This window comes from Neovison vison, chromosome 1 (assembly GCF_020171115.1).
Source record: "Neovison vison isolate M4711 chromosome 1, ASM_NN_V1, whole genome shotgun sequence".
Classification (NCBI taxonomy): Eukaryota; Metazoa; Chordata; class Mammalia; order Carnivora; family Mustelidae; genus Neogale; species Neogale vison.
Window position 1 is genome coordinate 59,380,789 of NC_058091.1, and position 27,101 is coordinate 59,407,889.

The window sequence follows — 27,101 nt, forward strand, 5'->3', positions numbered from 1 at the left end:
AAAGCCACATATGAAAAAGAACATGACAATTAACAACAAAAAAGATGGCCCACAAAAATGGGCTGGCCTGAACATAAGTTCCCTTCCAAAAATTGAAAAGCAAAAAAAAAGGGGGGGGGAGCTTATTTTTTAAATTTTTAAATAGTTTTTAATTCCAGTTAGTTAACATACAGTGTTAGATTAGTTTCAGTTGCACACCATAGTGATTCAGTAGTTCCACAGTCACCCAGTACTCATTGTAAGTGCACTCCTTAATCCCCATCACCTGCTTCACCCACCCACCCCTTCTCCTCTGGTAACCATCAGTTCTCTATAATTAAGAGTTTATTTCTTGATTTGTCTCTCTCTTTTTTTCCCTTTGCTAATTTGTTTTGTTTCTTAAATTCCACATATGAGTGAAATCATATGGCATTTGTCTTTCTCTGATGGACTTAATTTGCTTACCATTATATTCTCTAGCTCCATCCACGTCATTGCAAATGGAAAGATTTCATTCTTTTTTATTGCTGAATAATTTTCCAGTGTGTATATAACACTTCTTCTTTGTCCATTCATCAGTCAGTGGACAATTTGGGTTTAGCTCTTGTAAATAATGTTGTTATAAACATAGGGGTGCATGTATCCCTTTGAACTAGTGTTTTTGTATTCTTTGGATAAATATCCAATAGTGCAATTGCTGGATCATAGGATAGTTCTATTTTTAACTTAGTGAGGAACCCCCATACTCTTTTCCACAGTGGCTGCACCAGTTTGCATTCCCACCAACCGTGCATGAGGATTCCTTTTTCATCACATCTTCACCAACACCTGTTTTTCTTATGTTGTTGATTTTAGCCATTCTGACAGGTGTGAGGTGAGATCTCATCGTAGTTTTGATTTTCATTTCCCTGATGGTAAGTGATGAGGAATATCTTTTCATGTTTGTTTGTCATCTGGATGGCTTTTTTTTTTTTTTTTAGAAATGTCTGTTCATGCCTTCTGCCCATTTTTATTTGGATGACTTCTTTTTGGGTGTTGAGTTTTATAAGTTCTTTATACGTCTTGGATACTAATATTTTATTGTATATGTCATTGGAAAATACCTTCTCCCATTCAGTAGATTATCCTTTAGTTTTGTTGATTCTTTCCTTTGCTCTGCAGAAGCTTTTTATTTTATTTTTGTATTTTTAAAAAGATTTTAAAGATCTTATTTGTTTATTTGACAGAGAGGGAGAGAGAGAGAGAGAGAGCACAAGAAGGGGGAGGGACAGGCAGAGGGAGAGAGAGAAGCAGGCTCCCTGCTGAGCAGAGCCTAATGCGGGACTCAATTCCAGGACCCTGGGATCATGACTTGAGTCAAAGGCATATGCTTAATTGACTGAGCCACCCAGGCACCCCAGAAGCTTTTTATTTTGATGTAGTCCCAGGAGTTTATTTTTGCTTTTGTTTCCCTTGCCTTGGGAAATATATCTAGAAAAAAGTGACTAAGGCTAGTGTCAAAGAGGTTACTGCCTATCATTTCTTCTAGGATTTTTATGGTTTCAGGTCTCACATTTAGGTATGACAAAGACAGGTTTAAATTTATATGTATTAGAAAGAAGTGTTACTTCAAAAAAATTTTCTGCATTTCCGATTAATGTCCCCTCCTTATAGTGAGGATCTATGTAGTGCATGAGAGCACTAAATGTGGCATCAGAGGAGAAGTAGAAACAGCTCGCATTAACAGAAAGGAGGCTGCCAGCATCAGGGGATACAGCACTGTTTTCACTATTAAATTTTAGGAGGTTACTGTATAGATAGTTATCTTAAAAGTATTGAGTAAACTAATTGGCTATATCTCCAGAGTGATTTGATGGAACAGGCTGGAGTCATATAAGCTTGACTTACACTCAGGCTTTTCTGCCTAAAAATAGGCAGAAGGCATGGACAGACATTACTACAAAATGGAGAAATTGGCCATATTTTTAACTTCTGAGACTCAGCTCCTCGTCTGTGAGATAGTGATAACAGTCCCTAGTCCTCAGAGTCATTCCAAAAGTAAAATGAGATACCGGAAGTAAAGTGGCTAGCCCATGGCAGGTATTTAACAAAGATTTTGCCTTCCTATCCCCAGGTGTATCCTATACAAATTTCCATTATTCCTTGTACAGATGTATTGACTTTAATATTCATATTGTGATATTTCATAAGGACGGATGAATCATAGGTCATCTACTTGTACAATTATTTCATTCCCTCCCCCATTAGAGTATAAGTTCCACAAGGAGGGGGTTCTGCCTATTTCCTCCTAGCATAAGTGGTAAGGGGCGTATCACACATAGTACATGTTCCATCAGTATTTGTGGTATGAAGGGAAGAAGACATTTTTAATTGAGGACTTACTAATGTGGTCCAAGTGTGTTCCTTTTTGGTGACCACCTTGAAGCATACGTGTGGCTTCAGAGACTCTCCAGACAGAATGCTTCCTGCTCTTCTGACTGGAGCTCTCAAATAGCAGCATTAGATGCTCTGAACATCCGTGGGCTCCTCAGATTAAATCTGCTTTCCCTCCAGCACCCACATTCAAGTGAAAAGTTTGAAGGGACTCAAAAATGGATTTTATTGCTTTGATGTACTTTTGATCTACACATTTTCAACAATAGAATCTATTTATCACTGTAAATGCACAACCATTCAGTTTCAAAACAGAATGAGGGCAGATTATGAGCTAGCTTAGAAAATTAATTACCACTTACATAACAAATTTTTGTGGTAAAATATATTCTCAGTTCCAAATGACTAGCTCATGAATGAACTTCTAAAACCCAAACCATTTGTACTTCAGGGCTGTCTATAACCCACTGATGAGAAATCATGGAAGTTTTAACTTTATAATGTCATAATTTTTAAAAAAAGTAATCTAAAGTAAAATCTAAAGCCTCCTTTTTTCCTTCCTTCTTTCCACCCTCTCTTCACCCTCCCCTCCCTGTGTTTCCCAAACACAGCTTAAAAAAAAAAATAAAAATAAAATTTCCTCTGTATTCCAAGCTGCACTGGCAGAAGAAGTTCCAAAAAAGTGTTAAGACTGTGACTCACCTCATTGTAATTCTGCTTATAGAATTTATGGAAAAGGAATGAAATCCAAGAAAATAAAATAAAACTTTAAAAATCCCACTGATAAGCAAAAGTCCTTTCTGTAGGAAATAGAGTTATATAAAAAGATTTATATTTTGTTTCGTATAACTCAGAGGAAACCCATATCCCCTGTTAACTGCCACCTCTAATTAATTACAGACCATTTAACTCCATAAATGTTTTCCAGGATTAATGATAATTGACACATGTATTATGCTTTTAATCTTTTAAGATATGCTAATATTGATTCTTTTTCCTGCAATCTTGGGATGGTGCCAGTATTATCCCAGTCGAAAAAGAGGTAGAGATGCCACCTTGTAACTGGCCCTGTAATGGTTAAATCAGCCTGGTTATGTGTGTTGGCCGGGGGCTGTCTCTTTGCCACATCCTTTACTTAGCTCAGGTTCAGGCACTGCCAGGGTGATTTCCCTTTGTGTTCTTCCTAACCACTTTCATTGAACCCCAAGGAAGCCTACGGACCAATGAATGCAAAGATTCTCAAACTTGGCTGTGCTTCCCCATCCACGTGGCAAACATTATGAAGAATGCAGATAGTGCATGGGCCCCATCTCAAACCGAGTCCATCAGAACCTCTGAGCGTGAGACTTGGGCCAATCAGGCTTGACCAACCTTAGTGCAACTTTACTGGAAGCAGAACAGCATTATTCAGATCTCTAACAAATGGAGTTGACTTTCAAGGAAGAGAGGAATTTTTAATGGGGATCTGTCAAGGTCGATTTTATGTGTCAACCCAACCGGGCCACAGAGTACCCAGGTATTTGGTTAGACATTATTCTGGATGTGTTTGTGAGAGTGTTTCGAGCTAGTAGGCTAAGTAAAGCAGATTGGCTCCCCATTGGGGGTGGGTGTCATCTAATTCACTGACGGCCTCAATAGAATCTCAGGGTGAAGATCGGAGAATCTACTCTCTTCGCCTGTCTTCAGTCTAAGACATGGGTTTTCTCCTGTCCTTTGGACTCAGACTTGGACCAGAACCTCTGCCGTCAGCTTTCCTGCTTCTCAGGGCTTTGGGCTTGGACTGGAACCATCCCATTGGCTCTCCTGGGTCTGCAGCTTGTTGACTGCAGATCTCAGAACTTTTCAGTCTCTGTAATCACATGATCCAATTCCTTATATGTACGTACACACAGACACACTTGAGCTCACATGTACACACACACACACACATCCTACTGATTCTGTTTCTCTGGACAACCCTGACTAATACAGGATGTTTCTTTTGACCATGTGTGCTAGTAAATATATATAAAAAGGTACACAGACAATGTTTGAGAGATCTTTTACAACAATGAGACAAAGAAGCAGAGGGCAAAGTGCCATTATGTAATTACGTAGAATAAAGGTTGAGAAGGTCCCTACCTGGGACTTTGGAAAGAAGGCTCCTGTTGAATTAGAAGGAGCTGTGCAAGGATACAGAATGAAGTGTCTATATATATATATATATATATATATATATATACACACACACATATATATGTATATATATATAAAATATTTCATTTCATATATATATGTAATTACTTTACATTCTATTCACATACACATAAATAATCTCATATGATTCTAAAAAACAGGATGGTGAGACTGAATATAGTTTAAAGGTGAAGGTATATTATCTGGTGGTCTTGAATAATGATAAGCTCCTTACCTCTTTGTATCTAAAATGTTTACTGAATGGATAAAAGAAAAATATTATCAGGAAGAGAAAGGCAGCTGAGTGCCAAACCCAGCAGCATGCAAGGGCACAAGGTTTCTCAGGGCATCAGAAGCTCACTGGCCTGGGCCGCCTTTTTTCATTCTGTCTCTTGGTTCCTGTGAGCTGTGGTCTATCATATCAAGTATCAAAAATGCTGGTGTTCCTTAGGATTGATGCTTCCTGCTGCATTTGCCTCTTTTTTTTTTTTAACCCTTCTTCAGTCTTTCTCTCTTTTTTTCCATTCCTTCTTTATTTAAGCAGTGGGTATGTGTTTGAGGAAATACGTTAAAAGTCAGTCATATTAATATGATGGGGCTTTAAGCTAGGGATGAAGATTTGGGAAAATGTGTTCTCCAGGGGCACCTGGGTGGCTCAGTGGGTTAAAGTCTCTGCCTTCGGCTTGGGTCATGGTCTCAGGGTCCTGGGATTGAGCCCTGCATCGGGCTCTCTGCTCAGCGGGGAGCCTGTTTCCTCCTCTCTCTCTGCTTGCCTCTATGACTACTTGTGATCTCTGTCTATCAAATAAATAAATAAAATCTTAAAAAAAAAAGAAAATGGGTTCGCCAATAAAAACATTTAAAAGTAAAAAAAAAGGTCTGGTACTGCAGTTTAAAGCAAATTACCTAAATACAGGTAAATGAAATAGGGCAAGATAATGACATCTTTCTGAGTTTCCTACACCAGAACTTTTCAAGCAAACTTACCACACACAAGCAACTGGGGAAAAAGAAATTCACAAGTGAATAACTCAACATATAACCCTCAGCAAAATCTAATGAAAAATCACCATGCTGGTTTTCAATATAAATTACTACATACAAAACCTGTTTTGCAAATATGTTATGGGTTTTAATGTAAGTTGCGGCATAAAATGTGAACAGTTTTATGACAACAATATTCTGTAATTTAGACTTTCAGCTTAGTTGCATGGATTACTTATGTAACTCTATAAAATGATGAGCTTATAAGGGAAAAATACCTTCACTTTAGAGATTCCAGTTTAAACTTACAGAAATATCAAATAACTTATTGAAAAAAAATCCCAGATGAAGTAAAAAGGAATGTTCTGGGAAGTTGCCATTTACAGTAAGTTGCCCTGATCTTATAGATGTTTGTTTCCCAGGATTACTTAGTGAGGAATATCAACAGTTTAAAAATAAGAATGGCCAGAGGTCTTTAACAGTCTCATCAGAGGGTTCTAGACAGGCTGACTCTTTTCAGTCTTTTTTTTTTTTTAAAGAAATATTTAATCTAATCCTATATAAAAATCCGAGAGCAAACTAATAAGGAATAAAGATAATTAATTAAAAATGAATTAAGAGACTATGACTTGTTCTTCACTATTATCCCAACAGCCCACTATTATCCCAACAGCCCACCCTGACCTTGGACTGTCTCTGCTACTCATGACAGTGGAGGCCAGGTCACAGGAAGGGAACCTGGGGAGGGAACCTTTCCAAATCATAGGAATCTAGGAGCCTGATCTCTGACTTCCAAATAAGGTTAAAGCACAGCTTTGTTATCCAGATCCTGAAATGTCAGCCAACTTCACCAGCATGAGGAGTGCAATCAAAAAAAAGACTGTGCACCAACAGAAATACATCAGTCACTAAAATGGAAAGCCATATAGCAACAGCTGATGTCAAAGCCGACGAGCATTTTTAAACAACAACAACAGACTAGTGCAGGGGTATGCGTACCAAGATAAAGGAACATTCTCCTCCAAGAGCCTAAATCTGCTGATTAGGAATCATATCAACTGGGCAGTAAACTGCATATAGAGATTTACCTCTTCCTACCATGTTGCCTTTACACACTAACACCCCTTCACTTCCAATTGCAGCTAAACCTTTTTTTTTTTTTTTAAAGATTTACTTATTTATTTTAGAGGGGGGTCAGGAGGGGAAGAGGGAAAGGGAGAGAATCTCAAGCTACTCTCTGAGGATCACAGGGCCAGACAAGGGGCTTGAGCTCATGACCCTGAGATCATGACCTGAGCCAAAATCAAGAGTCTAGATGCTTAATTGACTGAGCCTCCCAGGCACCCCTCAGTCTACCCTTCATTTTAAACTCCCATGTCCTTATTTTGAGCATCCTCCTTTCCTCCAGTGAAAGCTTGAAACAAACTCACCTAGGAGAAAAAACAACAATTTTCCCCATCACCTAATGTTTCCAACCTGTTACAAAGTGTAACTCATAAAATCAAGAGGGAGCATCATTCTTTGTGTGTGTAAAGCAATACCAAAGTGAGGAGCCAGGATTCAACAACGCTACGGATACCCTTCTGGAAATTGCTTGTGCAATGGCACTCCTTGAAGGCCCATATTTCATTGACTTGGCAAAATTCCCTTTCAAGGTCATTTCCAAATGCTCGTCTTGTGCAGAGCAGCATGCGTGGAGCCACACTAGCATGGCACCAGGTCAACCCATTAGTCATTGCTGGAGCGAGCCTTCTGCGGAGAGGCAGCCTGCTTCAAAGTCAGATGGGCTTGGCAACAGCATGCCAAGAAAACTTTCAGATTTGAAATGTTACAGAAAAGAAGGTCACAACACCTTTTAATGGCCTCCTCTCCTTGCAGAAGGTGGCTTTTCATATTTTTATGCAGATATTCATATCTACCCAGTGTGAAAACCAGGTTAGGAAATGTGGTGAGTGAGGGTGCACATATGTCTTCAATTGAGCACCGTGGCGGGTGCCAAATTCAACCGAGCTGATCGGACCATAGGTCTGTGTGAAAGCTGGAAGGGGTGGAATCTAGTTGCTATAGCTGCAAATTAAACAAATAAATGAGACACCGTGGAATGCAGCAAAATATCTGTGGTTTGATTAGTTCACATTTGCCATATGTGTGAATATTAGCAGTCAAATTCTTAGTTTAAGCAAAGTGGTTTACATTAGGTGCAAGCGAGGGGAAATGCTTAAAAATAAATAAGGGAGAGTTGACTTCTACCTCCAAGGATAAATCTCTTACCTGTTATATAAACTTTTAAGGAATTTCATTAATTTTTTATGTTAGGAATATATATATAAATTTGGTGTTGCTAAAAATACAAGATTTCCACCCGAGCATTTTTCCTTGAAGCTTTAGACAAGAGTTTGACGCTAGCTTCTCACCTATTATATGATAATAAATGAACATCATTAGCTATAGGGAAATTTTATCTTATCATTGCCATAAGATTCCTATCTTATCCTCTTTGAGGGGACTTCTATTTATGGGGCATATTAAGTAGCAGGCACTGTGCTATGTATTTCCATGGCCAATCTCCGGAATTCCTACAAGAAGCTGTAAGTTCCCCACTCGTGGAATTCAAGAGAGAAATTTCAAAAGACCATTGAACAGAGAATTCTATTCTGACTAACTTCTTAAATCACTTACACTAAACCCTTTTCACAGAATGACAAAACCAGAGAAAACTGGAGAGGTCATCTGGTTCAGCGGCCCTTTCGAGGTGGCTCATGTGTCTGCATCTCTTAGAAGAGCTGCCTACAGAAACAGAGTGTGGCAGCAGGGTAGATAATAGAAGGGCTGTTTACTAAAATCAGTCTTTTTATCCTAACGCATACAGATGGTGGCAGTGTGAGGAGTAGCACTTGGACATATAATTCAATATATTACCAGGTCACATAAATGAATGTATTTGATAAGGATGAAAGGGGCTACCTTAAGGGGAAACATTTCCACCCACCAGGGCTAATCCCTACAACTAGGTTAAAATGTATCACGGGATGCCTCGGTGGCTCAGTGGTTTAACCCGCTGCCTTCGGCTCAGGTCATGATTTCGTTGTCCTGGGATCGAGTCCCGCATCGGGCTCCTTTCTCCACGGGGAACCTGCTTCTCCCTCTGCCTCTGCCTGCCACTCTACCTGCCTGTGCTCTCTCTCTCACTCTAACAAATAAATAAAATTTTAAAAAAATGTATCTTAATTAGATCATCAAGGGTAAGTTCATTTTCTGAATATGGATATGGTAAAACAATAAGAAAAAGTCACCCTTGCTTAGTTGAAAAGGAAAATCATCAAAAAATGCCAGGGATGTTTATTAGTGTCTCGGTGAGATATGTTTATGAAATATAATGACAATTCATGGTGAAAGGCATCTGTTCACTAGATATTAACAAAGCTCCATGAAGAGAGACCCTGGGTATGATAAGTGTGATGGATTGGGTCGCTCAGCATCCTACCTCCAGCTAGGGCGCTGGCTCACTATGCAAGCCTGGACAAGTTCTCATGCTGCACACTTGAAGCCCAGGAGACAGAGTTCTGCTCTGGAAAAGGGAAAGACTGATTTTGAAAATTATAAGCCAGTGAGCTTGACAAGGATGTTATGAGGTTCTAAAACAGGTCACTGAAGAACTTAGGTGGGAAATAGAGAAGTAAATGGTGATCACAGGTACCAGCCTAAGTTCACTTAGAGAAAATAATCTTACTTCCTTTCCAGAAAGTCTTACAAGACTGGGAGAAATAGGAAAGAAAGGCATTCACCCCACCATTATTCACTCATCCTTTCCAAAACATTTTCTGAGACCTACTATATGCCAGGCACTGATCCAGAAGAGGGGACTATGTGAGGAAGCTAAGAGCATGCACCTGCCATTAAAGAACATCCAGTTCCAGACAGATGCAACAACATAGTACAAGTATAGGACAGTGGATGCTATCATAGAGGCACATGCGGGGTAGAGGTTCCTAAAGAGGGGATGGGCAGTTCTGTGATGTAAGGCAGAGTTGACGCATGAGTGCACTGGGAGAAGGGGGGTTCTGAGAGGGAACTCAGGGCTGCGTGAACACCCAGTCCCAGAAAAGCCCCATCGTAACCTTAAATAGGCTCATGGAAGTTAACCAGTATTCCTAAAGAACCAGGCAATTTAGAGACAAATTTGGTAGCTTAGGTTAAGATTCAAATAGAAAAAAAAAAAAGAAGAAGAAGAAAAAGTTGGGTTGAACATTTCTTGATGGGTTGCCACAGACTTTCCTTGCTGTTCTTCATTTACTTTTCAACATGACTCAGATAAAGGAGCATGTGGATGAAATGAAGATGGTAGCGTCTTCATGATCTGGTATGAACTTAAGGGTTTGGAACAATGATTCTGGACTCCCAGAAAAGTTTCTTTTCCCACTTTATCTAAATGTTTCCAACACAATGAACCCTCGGAACCTCTAGATATCTCGAATCCAGGCAAATTGGGAAACAGCAACACCTACTCTTCTCAGGTGATTTTGTCCCCAAACCACCATCCACCTGTTGCCAATATCGTTTTATAATCCTTTTCCTCACCAGGTCCCTTGGTGTCCAAGAACTCTCTCTTCATTATACATATTGCATTAATTTCCTATTTCTCCAACCCTGGATAATTTTCAGTGGCCAATACCGCTGTCTGCTCTTCCCTTCTGCTACCACACAGGTCAGTTTTATCTAAATTACCTGTCTTGACTTTAGGAATCAGCCATCCCCTTGGCGCATGGCTACAAGGTGGTTAAAATTCACCGTTCTAAAAAATTAGGTTCTTTGTTACTGACTTTACTCACAGTGGGCGCCTCCAAAGAAGCTTCAACTCAGGCACTTCAATATGAAACAGTTTCATAAATGAATCATTTTATTAAATTCCAATAGATCCATTTAACGACCCTTAAAATCTCAGTACTGTGGCTTCCCCAGGGCCCACGCTGTATCTCAATTGAGGTTAACAATATGGAATTCACTAAGAATATGCCTAAGGATCCTACATTTTGTATACAAAAGAACAAAATAACAACAACTTTGAGTCTTAGCTAAGCCACACGCTGGTCAGGTAAGCAGGAAGTGCAAGTGTCAGAGTATGGTATAATGAAACTGCCAAAAAGAGTTCATGGAGCTCGGACAACACTAATAAGCCAAGACTTTGGCTGAACTGCTCTGCTGTCTCTTGCCAAATCATACGGAACTGTAGAAATGAATGTAGACAAGCCGAAGCCTCATCGGGGATACTAAGCATGATGCTAAAGGGCCCATATGCCATTTTCTCAGCAAACATTTCTGGAGTGTGCAGGAATACCAGAGACTATGCTAGGTTCTCGAGGAAAAGATGAAAGAAAACAACAACAACAACATTTGCTGCCGTTTATGGCCTCATAGCTCATGGGGGCAATAACCAATAAATACTAATCAGACAATGTGATAAGTGAAATCTTGGGTGTCAGGACAAAGTGTTCTGAGTGCAGGAAGAAGGGACCCGCTCGGGTGCCTGGAGACTCGGGACCACTTCACACACAGGTGGTTTCTGAGAAAGGAATGGAGCAAGGAGTCTTCACAGCTTCAGCTCTTCTAGGAAGGTAGCTGAGGCAGCAGTGCGGAGAAAGTTCTGGTGAGGAGGGAGTGGGGAGGTGGGGAGAGAAGAGACTAGCCTATTGCCTCAGTTCAGCTGATTGATGATGAAGCCTTGAACTAAAGCAGGTATGGTGGAAATGAAGAGGTTGGGGCAGCTTTGGGAGCTACTTTGGAGGTACATGGAATGGGACTCGTCAACTAACTGTGAGGCATGTGGTAGAAACAGCTTTCAGATGCTTCTGCCATTACTGAAGTGGCAACATGAGGGGAACAATAAGATGAGAGGAGGGGTTAACATGATGAATTTGTTTCAGTATGTTCATCTCAAGGTCCTTGTGTCAAATGTTGAGTGTGATACCCCTTGGAAGTTGGGCCGGGAAGTATAGACTTGGAATGACCCACATTTAACACAGACTGAAGTCATGGGGAGGAGTGAGATCCCTTAGAAGAGAACATGAAGAGAACAGAGACAGCAGGTATTTGAGTCCTGCAGAATGGATGAACAGTCTGGGAAGATTTGAACTGCAGGAAAAAAACAAAAGTTTCATTCCTTATGAGAGTCTTCCATCAGCTGAACACTCCATGGCCTTGGTCCACTGTTGAAGCTCCATCATTGGAGATGCTCAAGTAGAGACTAAAAGGGAATTTGCCAAGACATTGTTCAGGGAACTGAGGTATCACATGGTGCACGGACCAGATGGTCTTTAGAAACACTTCCCAAGTTTTAAGATGCTAGGATTCTGGTTCTCTATGATAGAAAATGCAGCCTTGTTTTTCCACTTCACTTTCTTTGGCAGCTATCACTGATGCTTGCTGAGGTTGGAGCTTCAATTAAAAGGGAACTGGAAAGGATATAGGGATGGACTTCTGCCAAGGAGCTGGGTCTGTGGCTAATGAATGATCTGTTTGTGGTAATGAAGAAGGAAGCCAGTTCCTAAGACAACACCTTCGGGCCTGGCCCTACCTCTCCCCCAACTATGAAGAACTGAGGGCACGTGAATGGGAAACATATGAATGAAGTTTACTTTGAAATATCTATGGATTTAAGGATTAGGGGTAAAAGAACTTGAGTAAACCACACTTTTGGTTTTGCTAACCCCAAAATATCTGAATATAATTTATAGACCTTTTGATGAACTCAAAATACCGCTGGGCCTGCTCATCTATTCAGTGTAGCTAGAAACAGGGCATAGTGTAAGGCAAACTGTATTAGCCTTGAATTCTATCCTTACGTGGAAAATTAGTTCTACAAAGGAATTTGGGATATCAGAAAATTGCTTTAAAAAGACATGGTCTAGGGGCAGGTGGGAGGGTGGGCGAGCCTGATGGTGGGTATTATGGAGGGCACGTATTGCATGGAGTACTGGGTGTGGTGCATAAACAATAAATTCTGGAACACTGAAAAGAAATTTAAAATATATAAAATTTTTTTTTTAAAAAGAGATGGTCTATTGCTCTAGAGAAAAAACAACTAATACTCAGATAAAATAATCAATATATGGAAGAGCTTTCTAATAAATTTGACCCAGGCTTTTCCATTTACCTGGCCCATAACTTTCAGATGTTCCAGGGACCACACTGTGTTCTTTGGACATCATTTCAGGCCTTCTCAGGCAGTAACAACAATATGATACGTACCAACCAAAAAGACCCTTAGAGGGGACAGCAGGCTATTTATATAAGATTTTACTGCAGCGCAGCTGAGATTGAAGTGGGAAGTAAAGTACAAGTTAGGAAAAAAGTGAATAGTTCGGGGTTGCATTCTCTGTCAACTATTATGAAAAGGAAAAGATAGAGTGGGGGGAAAAAAAGACAAGAAAAAAACATGGATATAGGATATTTGATTCTTGATGCAACAAATATTCATTTGATGCAACAAATATTCATTTGATTTCCATGATGTAGAGGCACTGTTTGAAGTGCTTGGGATGGATGAGTAACTGAAACAAAGAACCCTGCTCTTATGAAAATTATATTCCAGCAGAAGGAGATGGACAATAAGCCATAGACACAACATGTAAGTAAAAGCAGATTATATGTCAAGGATGGTAAGTACCACCAGGGGGACAAAGAGCAGGGTAAGGGGACTCTGGGGACACAGGGGTAGCCTGCAATATCCAATAAGCAGCTGAGCGGGCTTTACTGAGAAGGTGAGGCTGAACAAATGAAAATTCACAAGGACAAAGCGATGATCAGTAAAATGAAGTGAGAGCCGTATGGAGAAATTCTGAAAGTATTTGCCTCACTGCAGATGGAACTCTCCTTCTCGTTCCTGGGTCTTTGGGGTCTTATTTGTTTTCTTTGGGAGGTCCACTGGGAGTCTTAGAAAGTGGTTCCCAAGAAATTTCTGACCTCTGTTCTAGTCTTCCTTTTAGTTTTGAAAATTTCCAGATATCTTCCAGTTACTTTAGAATATAATGGGAAAATAAGAAAGGTCAGTTTTTTTCATATGAAATAGAAGATAGCCTTCTCGTGACCAACAGCTTTTTTTGGTGAAATACCCAGTATTGGGGTGGCACAGACTCCACGGGTCATGATATGCATCATCCGTGTGGCTCTGAACTGGAAAATTTTCCATAAATTGTGTTATTTAACAGAAGAATAACATCAAATCTGAGTTCCTACAAAACCAATGACCATCCAAGCAGTATTTAATGCCTTCTCTTCTAGGAAGGACAGATGTACCAAAACTTTAGTAATTACCAAAGGTCAAAATAATATCAAACAGAATAAATAGTTACCTAAATTTAAATTCCCTTGAGGATCAGTTACATATAACAGGAACAACTGGCAAATCAAGCATGAAGAGAGGTGGAGGTTATTTTCTTATCTCCTTATAAATTACCCAGGGAATGAACAACTGCTGTAATTACAAGAATATCTAGGTCATGTATGCTTACAGATCTGTGATAATAATATAAATATCTAAACTTCTGCAGTGCTTGGTATTCTCAAAGCATTTTATAAACATTAATTAGGTCTTCACTAAGCAAAGACACTTGTCTCATTGTTGGTTCTTCCTGTTACAGCATCGCTGAGAATTTGCAATCTTTCTAGAGTTTAAATATTTATTTATTTACTTATTTACTTACTTATTGCTCTTCATGTATACTTATTCCATTGACAGTGCTTTAAACTTATAATCAGCAGAAGAGAAAAATTGGGGGCTCTAGTTTTGCAGCCAAGTAACAGGCCAGAAAAACAAGAGGGCTTCTCCTTGTCAGAGTGAACAAAGCCCACAGGACACACTCTGTTAGTTTGTGGAAATGTTTTCCTACTCACATTCCTCCACCTCAAACAGGCCATTTCTATCCTTTAAAAGTGGAAATATTCTTCTCATCCTACAACTTACACAGTGCCTAGTAGGGTGCTTTGCATTTAATGGTTTTATTAAAACCATTTATTGAAAATTAATGTTTGCCAGATTGAATTGAATCAAAGCTCATCTCCCAGGAGTTGTGACCATGTAGACCCTGTAATTAGCATTGCGTTTTGAAAATGATTCATTTTGCTGATCTCCAGTTTTCTCTTGTCTTATCATCAGTGGACTGAGGACAGAAAGGTGGTAGAGGCAATAAATGTAAACATGACATCCTTCGAGGTTTCTTTTTTTTTTTTAAGAGAGAGAGCACATGCATATGTGTAAGAGAATGTGGGAGTAGGGGAGAGGGGCCAAGGGAGAGGAAAAAGGACAATCTTAAGCACTCAGGGCCCTGAGATCACGACCTGAGCAGAAATGGAGAGTCAGATACTTAACCTACTGAGCCACCCAGGTGCCCCAATTTTCTTTCAAGTTTCAAAAACAAACATGTAAATACCCTTTTAAATCCCCAACCGGGGGGCGCCTGGGTGGCTCAGTGGGTTAAGCCGCTGCCTTCGGCTCGGGTCATGATCTCGGGGTCCTGGGATCGAGTCCCGCATCGGGCTCTCTGCTCAGAGGAGAGCCTGCTTCCCTCTCTCTCTCTCTGCCTGCCTCTCCGTCTACTTGTGATTTCTCTCTGTTAAATAAAAAAAAAAAATAAAAAATAAAAATAAAAAATAAAAAATCCCCAACCGGGGTAGAAAGGTCTTGAATCCAGTTAAATGCATTGTGTTTTATAGGTTTATATTTTTAATTATAATACATGAAAATTTTGTGTGTGTGCACATGTTATTTCAGTAGAACCTGGAGATAAGCTGGCAGTTACCAGCGAGGCTCTGTTACTGTTGCAGCCCATCTGGGTACCCATTTCCTCTTCTCTTCTCCCAAAAACCTCTAAGATTGCTTGCTGAGAGAATGGAGGGAAACAACAGAAAGGAAGAGATGGGATACTTTCCTTCAGTTACAATCATGTCTAACAGGTACTTTAGAGTAAATCAAAAGGAAAGTCCTGTGAATTCCAAATCCTCTGAGTTTTTTTTTTTTTTATGCGTGTTTTAACTAATTTTTTTTTTGCTGGGCAGTTGAGTGGTATAAATTCAAGACTGACTTGGAGATTTCTTCTGAAATAGTGCCATGACAAACATATAAACTACATTAGGCATCTAGGTCTGGAGAAGTTATGCTGAGACTCTTCAAATAGTAAGTGTGACTCTACACCTAAGAACAGGGCACATCTTCTCTTGGAATGCTTGTAGCTACAATGATCTAGAAAGGTCAGAGCCAAAGGCCTAATGGATCAGAAATCCATCCACAAAAGTATTTAAAAATTACAAATTAAGCTAGTAAAATATTAAATATGCTCTATCCTCCTAGATTGTTAGATATATATTTTTAAAAACAAAATAAAAAATATGTGATGATATAATAAAGGCGTATAGATTTATAAATTATAATTTTTAATTATAAAATTATATTATTTAATATAATATAAATATAAATATTCCAACATTTTATTTTCTTGCCTTCATTTCAGCAAATTCACCAAATATGTTGTTAGAATGGAATTTTAACAAAATTTAAGCTCTACTGACAATATTAATCTAAGGCATTAAAAGTAAAATGTAAGTTTAATCAAAGTATACACAATTTGAAGGTTTTCATCAAATTACAAAGATTCAAATGAATGTAAAGATGTTTAGTTATTTTCGTACTTAAGACCAAATATTGAAAATTATCTGAGATTAAAATACAAATGATAATTATTGAACTTTTAAGTAACATTTAAAAATAAAGTTGAAAATTCTTATCTGATTTGTGTTTCATAAATACTTTTACAAATTTTTATAAAAATTAAATTATTCATGATTCCAGTAGTTAGTGTTCATATTTTAATAGCCAATGTAAAGAAACAGCTTACTATATAAAGTTACACATACACAAATTTAGAATAATGCAAATTAATATTGCAAAATAGTCCTCAGCCACCATATGCAACTTCTTGTAATTCCGAAACCATGAACTGGAACATGAAGAAAACCAAAGAAACGATCATTCCTCTCTACCAACGGACAAAGTTCATCAGGAAAGGATCTATTGAGCTCTTACTATCTTAGGGGATTTGATATGTCGATTCATTTATCTTTTCCCTTTCTGAAATATCCCTGTCACTCAAATTCTCTTTGAATTCCTAAGGAGTGTTTGTCTCCAAGAGAAATTTAACTCATCAAAGTGAATTGAGGGGAAGTTCTGAGAGTCAAGTTATCGTTCTAATGGCCTCATCAGTACCTGGAAACCATTCATTTGAAACATTAAGTAGCACCCGGATCTGCAAAGGTTGTGATTTATTCTCTGGCCTACAGGTAGTTTCATGCATTTGAGGGATATAGATCACAGGCCAAACAGTTAAGGCCCATTCTCCTCTAACACATGGTGCGATCGCTGGTTCTCTGTGAAGGACCTACTCATGTTGTTAACTTCATACTGTGCTTAATGTATCCACTAAACTTTATCACAGGTGCATATGTATAGGAAAAAAACATAGTATGGTACTGTCCTGGGTTTCAGGTTTTAGGCATCCCCCCCCCAAAAAAAAAAACTGGGGATTTTGGAAGGGAGCCCTCTCAGATAAGGCGGGGAGGAGAGGGATGACTGGATGCTGAACTCTTGCATCAGTCGGGCAAATAGGCATTGATCTTACTACATGCCAGGTGGGTGGGCGCAGTGCTCGGGGCAGGAAAGCTGCTGTTGGCATTAGGAACTAACACTTGTGCAAGGGATACAGACGTGTCTGATGGAGACTTGAAGGTGTCCTGCAAGTCTGACAGGAGAGCTAACCAGGTCTGTGGGGCTGAAAAGAGACTTCTGAGAGATGTTATAGAAGCTAGCAGGGTGAGCAAGGGTTCCCCAGTAAAGAACGGAAAGTGCACGGGGGGCAGAGCATGACAGATACAAGGTTACGCAAAAGGTTTTCACATGCAAGAAAAGCCAAAAGTTGGCGAGGCACAGAGTAGTCACATCAAGCCCCTTAGATGGTGAAATGAATCTGACGAGACCCGACTTATTCGTTTGGAGCTAGAGCAGAGGTGCCATGTTAATCCTTCAACAGCGTGGCTCTAATTGATGTCCAAGAAAATGCTAGTTGTCTGAGCTGTGCCACTTTTGAGGAGTTGGCTTAGGAAAGAATTAATCAAAGCCCCTGAGTACAGTAATATTTGTTTGTTAGTACACACCACTTTTCTCAAAATATACCAAAATTGGGGGCAGAGAGGAAACTGTTATTTTGGACCTATGACGTGTAATGTCTAGCTCTTCGTTCCCCTATAATTTCTGTGATGGGTTGCCCTTTTCACCAGGAGCACCCAGTGACATATTCTAAAAATTACTGTAACCAAAAAAATGCAGACTTCCTAGTTAATAACAAAACTGCTCAATTCCAGAAGCAGAAAGGGAAGACAATGCAAAATTTCTCTGCAGAAAATATATCCTCAAGTCTTATAAGGTGACACACAAACCATCCAAAATACTTGACTTGAAATGTGTGAAGGCAACACCATGTCTAAAGCATCAGAAGGAATCAGACTGAGAAGAAGGGAAAGAGCTCACCACCCCGGGCAAATGCCCTCTGATGGGCACATCCTGCCAAAATCACTTCCAGTGCCTGCAGCAGATCTCTCAGAGAAAATAATAGTCTTGCTGCTCCTCTGAGGCCATTTCTCCCAGTGCCATAGTGATTTCCAACACAATCCCCTGATGTGAGGAGGAGGCTGCAGGGCCTCAGAAGTGGTCTAGGTGAAACTAGGTTCTTAGGCTCCAACAGGGGACAAGTCTTTGAACAGCACAGAAATTAAATTCATCCATAGAATTTGCCAGTTGCATAATCCAACACCACCAATCCCTTACAAACTGTGAATTCATCTACTACGATCTACTACGTAGTTTTAATGGTAACTCCGTTTCATGGGAAGATGTTTTTATTGACATTCAGTCTTCTCTAATTATAGTGTCTCATAACCCCCATCATTGCACAGGCAGTTAGCTACATTCTATGGAAAACTCAAATCAGAAAATAGTTCTTTAATACCTTTTTTTTTTAATGAAAGGAAATTATTTGTTTTAGTCCACTCACCATTCCGTGATTCAGCCACCCTGGGATAAAATTATCAAGCAACTTCGGGTAAATCATCTCTCTGTCATAGGCATAAATGATCCAGAACACCGCTACCACGAACTGGAAGGGAAAAGAAATCCATTATTTCAAATTTACAATATACAATGTGTTGGTTATCCATTCTTCAAAGAACCCAACAGAATTGTAATCTAGAGTGAAAGACGAATCAGTAAACCAGCTAATGACTGGAAAGGGATTTCTAACTTCACTCCATTAGTGGGAATGCGTGGGGTCCTTCTGCCTTCCTTGGTCTCCCTACTGTGTTCTTTCAGGCAAAGGAATCTGTTTTCAAGGGAGAGATAAATGACATGTCTCTCATCTGGAACAGCTCCCTTCTAGGGCTAACTGTGTTGGTTTGAATCCTCTCAAGAGGGTTTAAAAGTTCACTGGTGGTTTTTTGGATCCCATTCCCCACTGTACAGAGTCAGCACACATTCAAGAAACTGTAGTGTATTTTCCTTGAACCCATCATGTGGTTTAAATTAATCTTCACATTCTCAAGTTTCCATTTCACCACTAACAGCATTAAAATTACTGCTATATAAAATGTCCCAAAGTCACATTTCCTGCAAATGTATTAATTTATATAGCCTAAGCAGGGGCTTTGGCTGCATTGAAAACAGAGCGTATGGAACACAAAGGAAGAACCCTAAATCTCTTGGAATAACTTACATGTTCATCTGGGCTCCTGAGGTTTATTTTGACCCATCAGCAACATAGCCATTCCAAAGAGAGTACAGTGCTCAATTTATTCTCTTGTCTTTCTTCAAACTAACAGTGAGATAAGTTCAGATAAAATAAAGAAATGAATGGTCCAGGGTCTAGACCTTCAGCACAGAATTTTAAAGAAAATGCAAATGCTTTTGTAGGTAGTCAATAAATGTGGCATGGAGACAGCAGCTACCCCAGAGAGAGGGGAATCACAGTCTCTGCAGAGTTGCGTCTCATAATAAATGGTACAGAGTGATAAAATGCAGATGAATATTAAGCAGAAACAATTTTTATCTCATTTCTTGTAAGTCATCCATACCCCCACATTTTATTAATAAAAGTAGTAAATATTTTAATGCCACTTTTCATAAAACTCCCAGCACAAGCTAGTAATCAGAAGAGTTCCAAAGTTCTTTTCCAAGTATGTCAGTTATGACATGGGTAATCATAACCTGAAAAGAAAGTTCACCCTTAAAACCTAAGATGTTATGAACATTTCTCCTTTCATAAAACATATTGAAAGATAATTACAAGAGGCAATCATAGACACACATTGTTTCAATTCCAGACTGGGGTCTCCTGTTACTTATCCTGCTTTTGGGTCAACTATTTTCAGTTGATAAATGCACAAGATGGGAAAAAAAAAAACAACAAAAAAACAACCCACCCAAACATTATTAGCTTAATGTTAACTATCATTAGGATCTTTCCAAGTACAATGGGTAATTTAAAATTACTGACAACTTCAGTTTAGTCATTTCACTACAGACTTCAAATGTACTATCAATGTTACCTGCCCTCACACCTGGGTGCCAAATTTACAGCTTCACGGCTCAGAATGCAGTCCCAAGGATCACAACTCCCATGTCCCCTGAGAGTTTATTAGATGTGTAGACCACCACGTCCTTTCCTGATATGCTCTGATTCTGCATTTTTAATAAGATCCTGGGGTCATTCATACGTAGTCTGAGATACCCGCTGTGGAAGGTCCTACTCCAGCCACCTTGAGCTTCTGGGCCCTGCTATGGAGTGAGGCAGTCACTGAGCTGAGTGACTGGTCTACCCAGAGCCTCCACCTCCTTTTCTAGACCATAAGCTGGGAAACCATGATCCTGGAATTTCCTTCCAAAAAAGACACAAGTATTCCTGTGTGAACCTCCTTCATGGGTCTGAACTGGAGGGTTGAGCACACAACCAATGGGTGTACCCCCTGACCTGGGAGGTGGTTAAGATGTATCTGTTTCTGAAGACAGGGACGAGTTTTACATTTAGTCTGGGACTCCACACACAAGCACAAAGCTAACCCTGGATGGAACCATAGGTGGAAATCCCTTCATCTTTGCCATCTAATGTAACCAACTGTGGATGACATCCCATCACATTCACAGGTCCCCTCCCATAGTCAACGGGAGGGGATTAAATAGGTCTGCATCAATAGGGGATGTAATCGTGGGGCCATCTTAGAATTCTGCTTACCATATGCTTCCACGCTTCCTCTTTTCCAGACTGTTTCAGCTATTTTAAGTCCTTTGCATTTCCATTTAAATCTTACCATCTTAGCTTGCTAATTTCTATAAAAATATCCTCTGAGAGTTCTGATTACGACCGTACTGAATCAATACATTCAATCTGGGGAGAAATGACATCTTCACAATATTGCATTTTCTGACCCAGGAACATCACTGATGTCCCCATTCATGTAGATCCTTGGCTTTTCAGTTTGTAGTTTTCAGTGCATGAATCGCACACATTTTTTTTTAAATTTATCACAAAACATTTCATGTGTTTGTTTTAATGTTATTGTTGACAGTATTGAATTTGTTTTTACATTCTTTGTTACTCATATATAAAAGTACAAATGACTTGTATATTGAGCTATGTCCTCTATCTTGGTTAAATTCACGTAGTTTGAGTCATTCTTGCATAAATTATTTTAGATTTTTATATGTATGTGATCTGCAAATAAAGACAGCTTTTCTTCTTCCTTATAATGTGTATAATGTATAATGTGTATTTACCTCTTTTTTCTTTTCTTAATTGCACAACCTACAAACTTCAGCACAATGTCGACTAGAAGGAATGAGCAGCAAACACCCTTGCTTTCTTCCCCATCTTAGGAAGGTGTCCAGTCTTCAACATTTAAGTTTGATATTATCTTCAGGTTTTTCTTAGATGCCTTTTATCACATTGAGGAAAATCTCTCCTATCCTTCATTTATGTATGAAGCAGACAAGAGCCTACTTTTTCAGATAATTTTGCTGTGTATCGTCAGGTGATCTGATAATTCTTTTCCTTATTCTGTTAATATGATGAATTATAGAGATTTTTAATGTTAAACTAACATTTTATACTTGTTCATGATGTATTATCATTTTTATATATTGCTGGATTTGACTTGCCGATATTTTGTTAAGGATTTTTCTCCCGTCTTTATTTATAAAGTATTATCAATCTGTAGTTAGTTTTATTTTCTTATGTCTTCTTCTAATTTTGGTGACAGGATAACAGTGGCCTCAAAAAATAAACTGGGAAAAGCTCCCTCCTCTGTTTTTCAAGGGACTCTGGGCATGACTGGTATTATTATTCCCTCCTAACCTATTTAATACACTTCTTTTTTTTTTCTGATCTTTTTTCTTTTTCTTTTTTTTTAACTTAAATTCAATTAGCCAATGTATACTACATCATTAGTTTTTGGCATAGTGTTCAGTGATACATTAGTTGCGTATAAAGTGGTATGTTTCTCTAGTGGAGCTATCTGGACTCTAAAGTTTTCCTATGAGAAGACTTAACTGTGAATTCCATTTCTTTAATAGATATAAGGTTTTCAGGTTTTCTGCTTTCTCTGGAGTCAGTTTTAATCATTTTTTGTGTTTTGTGGAATTTTTCCATCTCATCTAAGTTTTTGAGGTTATCAAGCTTTCTTACTATTCTGCTATAGAAATCAACAATTGCTATCAATCAGGTATTTTTTCCTTGGAGAGCCCGTGGTTAATGATTGACTAGCACACTGCTGTGGAGAACAACTTTCTGATCTCCATTCGAGGTGGCCTTACCCCATGGAGAGCGTTGTGGGGTCAGTACTTACCTGTGCAATGTGATCACTTCTTTCACCCCTACCATATATTGAGGGAATTTTGTGGGTTATTAAAAGTGAAGTGACTTTCAAGGAAGTGCTACCTTTCTTAGTGTAACACTAGAAGGTTAAGAGGCCCAGCTAACTGAATAATCAGTCTTCTAAATAATTCTTAAGTTAGAAATACAGCACAGATGGTGGCTCCTTGGCTTCAAGCACTGATCTCCTCTTGATAGTATGGTCATCAGCAAACCCAAAATAAGTTTGAACTCTACTACCAGGGCATGAATATGAAACAAAAATAGGTTCTCTTGGACAGGCGAAGTGCCACGGAAACGTTCCACCATTGTGGCTGGCTAGTTCTCAGCGGGCGCCTGCCGCTTCTCAGTGGCCAGGCCGGGAATACTGTACTCGCACTTGACAGTCCTTCAAGCTTCCCAGACAAAGTCCTCGTGTTACAGCTACTCACTGAGGCCTCTCACTTGATGCCCTGGAACAATTAGAAATGAATGCAAAAGAAAACTGGATTCACGCTTTGTCTCCTTCTGTAAGGAGCCTCTCATATGGTTTCCAATAGAAGCTGAAGTTAATCAGCTTTTGTCCACTGCTAAGAAAAGGCTGTACTGCTCAGTGAAAAATTCTTTGGAATTTAATAAAACCAAGTAGAGTGCAAGAGAAATGTACCATTTCTCTGTAACATTTCAGAGAGGCCTGTGCTTTGCTGCCCCTTGCTGAATTTGAGGGTATGGCTGAGGGAAGTCAGCCAGGAGAGCATGTCAGGACTCAGAATCTTCTAGACCTGGAGGATGGGAAGACTAGGAAGTACCTTGTCAAAATGAGAGAGTCCCTCTCTGCTGGCACCCATCAGAGACAAAGCCAGCTAGTATCCAAAACACAACATATTTTCATGCTTTCTGTGTTTGGAAGGAGAGAGCACAATGGGAAACATGTCTACCTATTACCACTCAGCAAATATTGCCATGGAAATAAGTGATGGGAAAGCAAAGCATTACAAGGAAATCTGGAAGATGAGAAATGTACCATGAAGGAGGTCACAGGGAAAAGTCACTTATCTATAGATTGATCTATAAAAGCCATTTAGCATATCTCAAACATCCACTGTTGAAGGAGGGAAGGAGGAAATAAATGAATACATCTCTAAATTCTTCAACTTCAATATGACATGATCTATGAAATTGCTTTTCTTTTAAAAACTAAAAAAAAAAAAAAAAAAATCTGGGGCTCCTGGATGGTTCAGTCGTTAAACATCTGCTTTTAGTTTAGGTCATGATCCCAGGGTGCTGGGATCAAGCCCTTCTTCCAGCTCTCTGCTCAGCCGGGACCATGCTTCTCCCTCTCCCACTTCCCCTGCTTGTGTTCCCTCTCTGCTGTGTTTCTCTCCCTCTGTCAAATAAATAAATAAAATCTTAAAAAAAAAAAACAAAACCCTAACCCATTAGTACTCAGACTTTACCAAATACCTATTGGGGGGAAGAAATGAATCCTATTTTGAGCTCTATTACTTTGCTTGCAGATTTCCTTGTAATGCTTTGCTTTCCCATCACTTATTTCCATGGCAATATTTGCTGAGTGGTAATAGGTAGACATGTTTCCCATTGTGCTCTCTCCTTCCAAACACAGAAAGCATGAAAATATGTTGTGTTTTGGATACTAGCTGGCTTTGTCTCTGATGGGTGCCAGCAGAGAGGGACTCTCTCATTTTGACAAGGTACTTCCTAGTCTTCCCATCCTCCAGGTCTAGAAGATTCTGAGTCCTGACATGCTCTCCTGGCTGACTTCCCTCAGCCATACCCTCAAATTCAGCAAGGGGCAGCAAAGCACAGGCCTCTCTGAAATGTTACATTATCTTCTGTTCCAGTGTATAGTTAGTTTCTAGTCCTCATTCCTGGAAATGTGACATAGAATTCCTCTACTTGTAATTATGAGGCTGTGAGGAACACTACATATTTTTTACTCTGTGAACTATGCTCAAATCACCTTAAAGCCAGAATTTGCATTTAGAGGGTTTCTAAAGCACATGTTGCCACCTTTTTTCACAGCCTTCTACTATAATCTTTGTGGTAGAATTTATAATTTATCCACCTTTACCTACATTTAGGTCCTTGGTGGTCCCTTCTGACTGAGTAAATAGTTTGGGAATAAAAACCCAGCTCCTGTAGTGTCCATGTGGCTTGATGCCCATCTTCCTCTCTGACTTCAGATTGTACCACCTTCTCTCTTGCTCCAGAAGCTCCAACTGACAATTCATTCCTGAAACTCATTAAGCTCTTTCATGGCACAGGGTCGTCACATTTCCTCCTTTTTCTGCCAGGAATTCTTGGACCCCATTTTCTTTTCCTTCGTCCCCCCGCCTCCGACTGGATTTTGTAGGATTTATTTACAACTGACCAAGATTTTAGAGAATTAAATTTCCCCCATATTTAAGGTATCAGGATTTTTAAAAATTAACATATAATGTATTATTTGCTTCAGGGGTACAGGTCTGGGAATCATCAGTCTTACACAATTCACAGCACTCACCACAGCACATACGCTCCTCAATATCCATCACTCAGCCACCCCACCTCTCACACCCCCTCCCCTCCAGCAACCCTCAGTTTGTTTCTTAAGATTAAGAGTCTCTTATGGTTTGTCTCTCTCTCTGGTTTCATCTTGTTTCATTTTTCCCTCCCTTCCCCTATGATCCTCTGTCTTTTTTCTCACATTCCTCATATCAGTGAGATCATACGATAATTGTCTTTTTCTGACTGACTTATTTCTCTCAGTATTCACTCTAGTTCCATCACATTGTCGCAAATGGCAAGATTTTGGGTTTTTTGATGGCTCCATAATATTCTATTGTATGTATATATTAAATATATATGCATATTTATATATACTACATTCACCTGTTGATGGACATCTAGGCTCTTTCCATAGTTTAGCTATTGTGGACATTGCTGCTATAAACATTGGGGTGCATGTGCCCCTTCAGATCACTACATTTGTTTCTTTGGGGCAAATACCCAGTAGGGCAATTGCTGGGTCATAGGGTAGCTCTAATTTTCAACTTTCTAAGGAACCTCCATACAGTTTTCCAGAGTGGCTGACCAGCTTGCATTCCCACGAACAGTGAAAGACCCCATTTTTACCTGGCTGCATTCTCTATCCCTTCAGGTCTGGCTTAAAGGACACTTCTTCACAGACACCTTGCCAGTGACTCAGTGACCCTGTTCTTTTCTGTTATAGATGCTGAGGGAAAGTACGTTTGTGGTGTTGTTCAGTGCCTGGCTCTCTTCAGAGGAGGTGAAGCATCGGAGAATAGAGACTTGTCTGTCTTGTTCATTGCTGTTTCCTCACCACTTCACACATAGAACATTTCTGCTAAAAATGTGTGGAGTAAATGATCAAGATGCATTGGTGCATCCTGTCTGGGTCACGGTCCACATCTCCCATAGGAGGAAGCTCCCTTCAATTTTTTCCCTAATGACCTAAAATTCCTTTTACACGTTCTCCATATTTTTTGGCCTCCTCTCTGTGAGGAAGAGAAACCCTTCTTTCCAACATGATTCTTCTAACCAATCTCGTCTCAGACCTTCATTTGCCAGCCCCTCCTTCACCTGTTTGAGTCTTCTGTCATCCTGACATGATCTTTCTCTGGATTTCTGGATCAAGATGGAAGACTAAAGGCTCTCTTTCTCCCAAATCAGCCAGACACAAGAAAAAGTGAAACCAATGAAATAGGAAACACCCAGAGTCCATATACCACTCTTTTCAACAGGCTGCTCAGTATTAGGAAAATTAAGCCAGGACAAGGTATGACTCTGATGTAAGAAATGGGATCCAAAGGTTCTCTGGTTGAGTGAGCAGAACAGAGAAACTGCTGGAGGCGATGCCCTCTAAAAGACACAGAGTGACCCTTGCTGGGAACAGGAGGTCTGAGATGCATGGGAGCACTGTGGAGATGTTCTGATCCCTGCCTGGCTTCAGGTGTCAGAGGTGATGATGCAAAATGTGGCCACAGGCCAGCATGTCATCTCTGCAAGAAGCAGGATGTGGGTATGTTATAGTAAGCAAGAAAGGATCTGTGGTAAGCAGCCTGCGTGGCCAGCTCCTGCTCACCCAATGAACCCTAAGCTTCCTGTCACCATACAAAACGGTTGTGATCAAAATGAGTGAAGGAGAGAGAAATGGGTGTAGCACAGAGAGAAGCCATTCTCCAAAGGAGGTTGGGGGAGGTGGTGGAAAAAGACAGAAATTCATGCTGCCCTAGCTCAGGTCCCTAGCCTGTCTCTAGTACTATCGTTTCGCAAATGGCTGGCTCAGAAAGAACCAATTTAAGGAAGAGTAATCATAAGAAAATAAATACATGGAATGTGTTCATAAATATCATGAGAGAGAGAGAGAGAGAGACAGAAAGTGGAATATGACCATTTCCCCTCAAAAAAGGACAACTGAACAATACAAACCAGAAAAATGATTAATTAATGATCAAATAATTCTCCATGAAAGAAAAGAGGTCAAAGATGAAAATCTGAGATTAAATAAAGACAGAGCAAGATAAGAATGGAGAGCTTAGGAAATAAATAAAATATAAAATACAAAACCACATAAAACTGAAAGTCACATTATAAGCATTAAAAGGAAAAACTGCCTTTGGTAAAGACAGT

At 39.6% G+C, this 27,101-nt stretch overlaps 1 protein-coding gene across 3 annotated transcripts in view; it reads right to left on the minus strand.

Annotated features, from left to right (window-relative positions):
- Positions 1-27,101, minus strand: part of AIG1 (androgen induced 1) — a 270,821-nt gene that overhangs the window by 155,640 nt on the left and 88,080 nt on the right. For all 3 annotated transcript variants that reach the window (XM_044247585.1, XM_044247570.1, XM_044247613.1), the window contains exon 3: positions 18,606-18,707. In XM_044247585.1, coding sequence (XP_044103520.1) covers positions 18,606-18,707 — 102 coding nt within the window. The remainder of the gene's footprint in view (positions 1-18,605; positions 18,708-27,101) is intronic.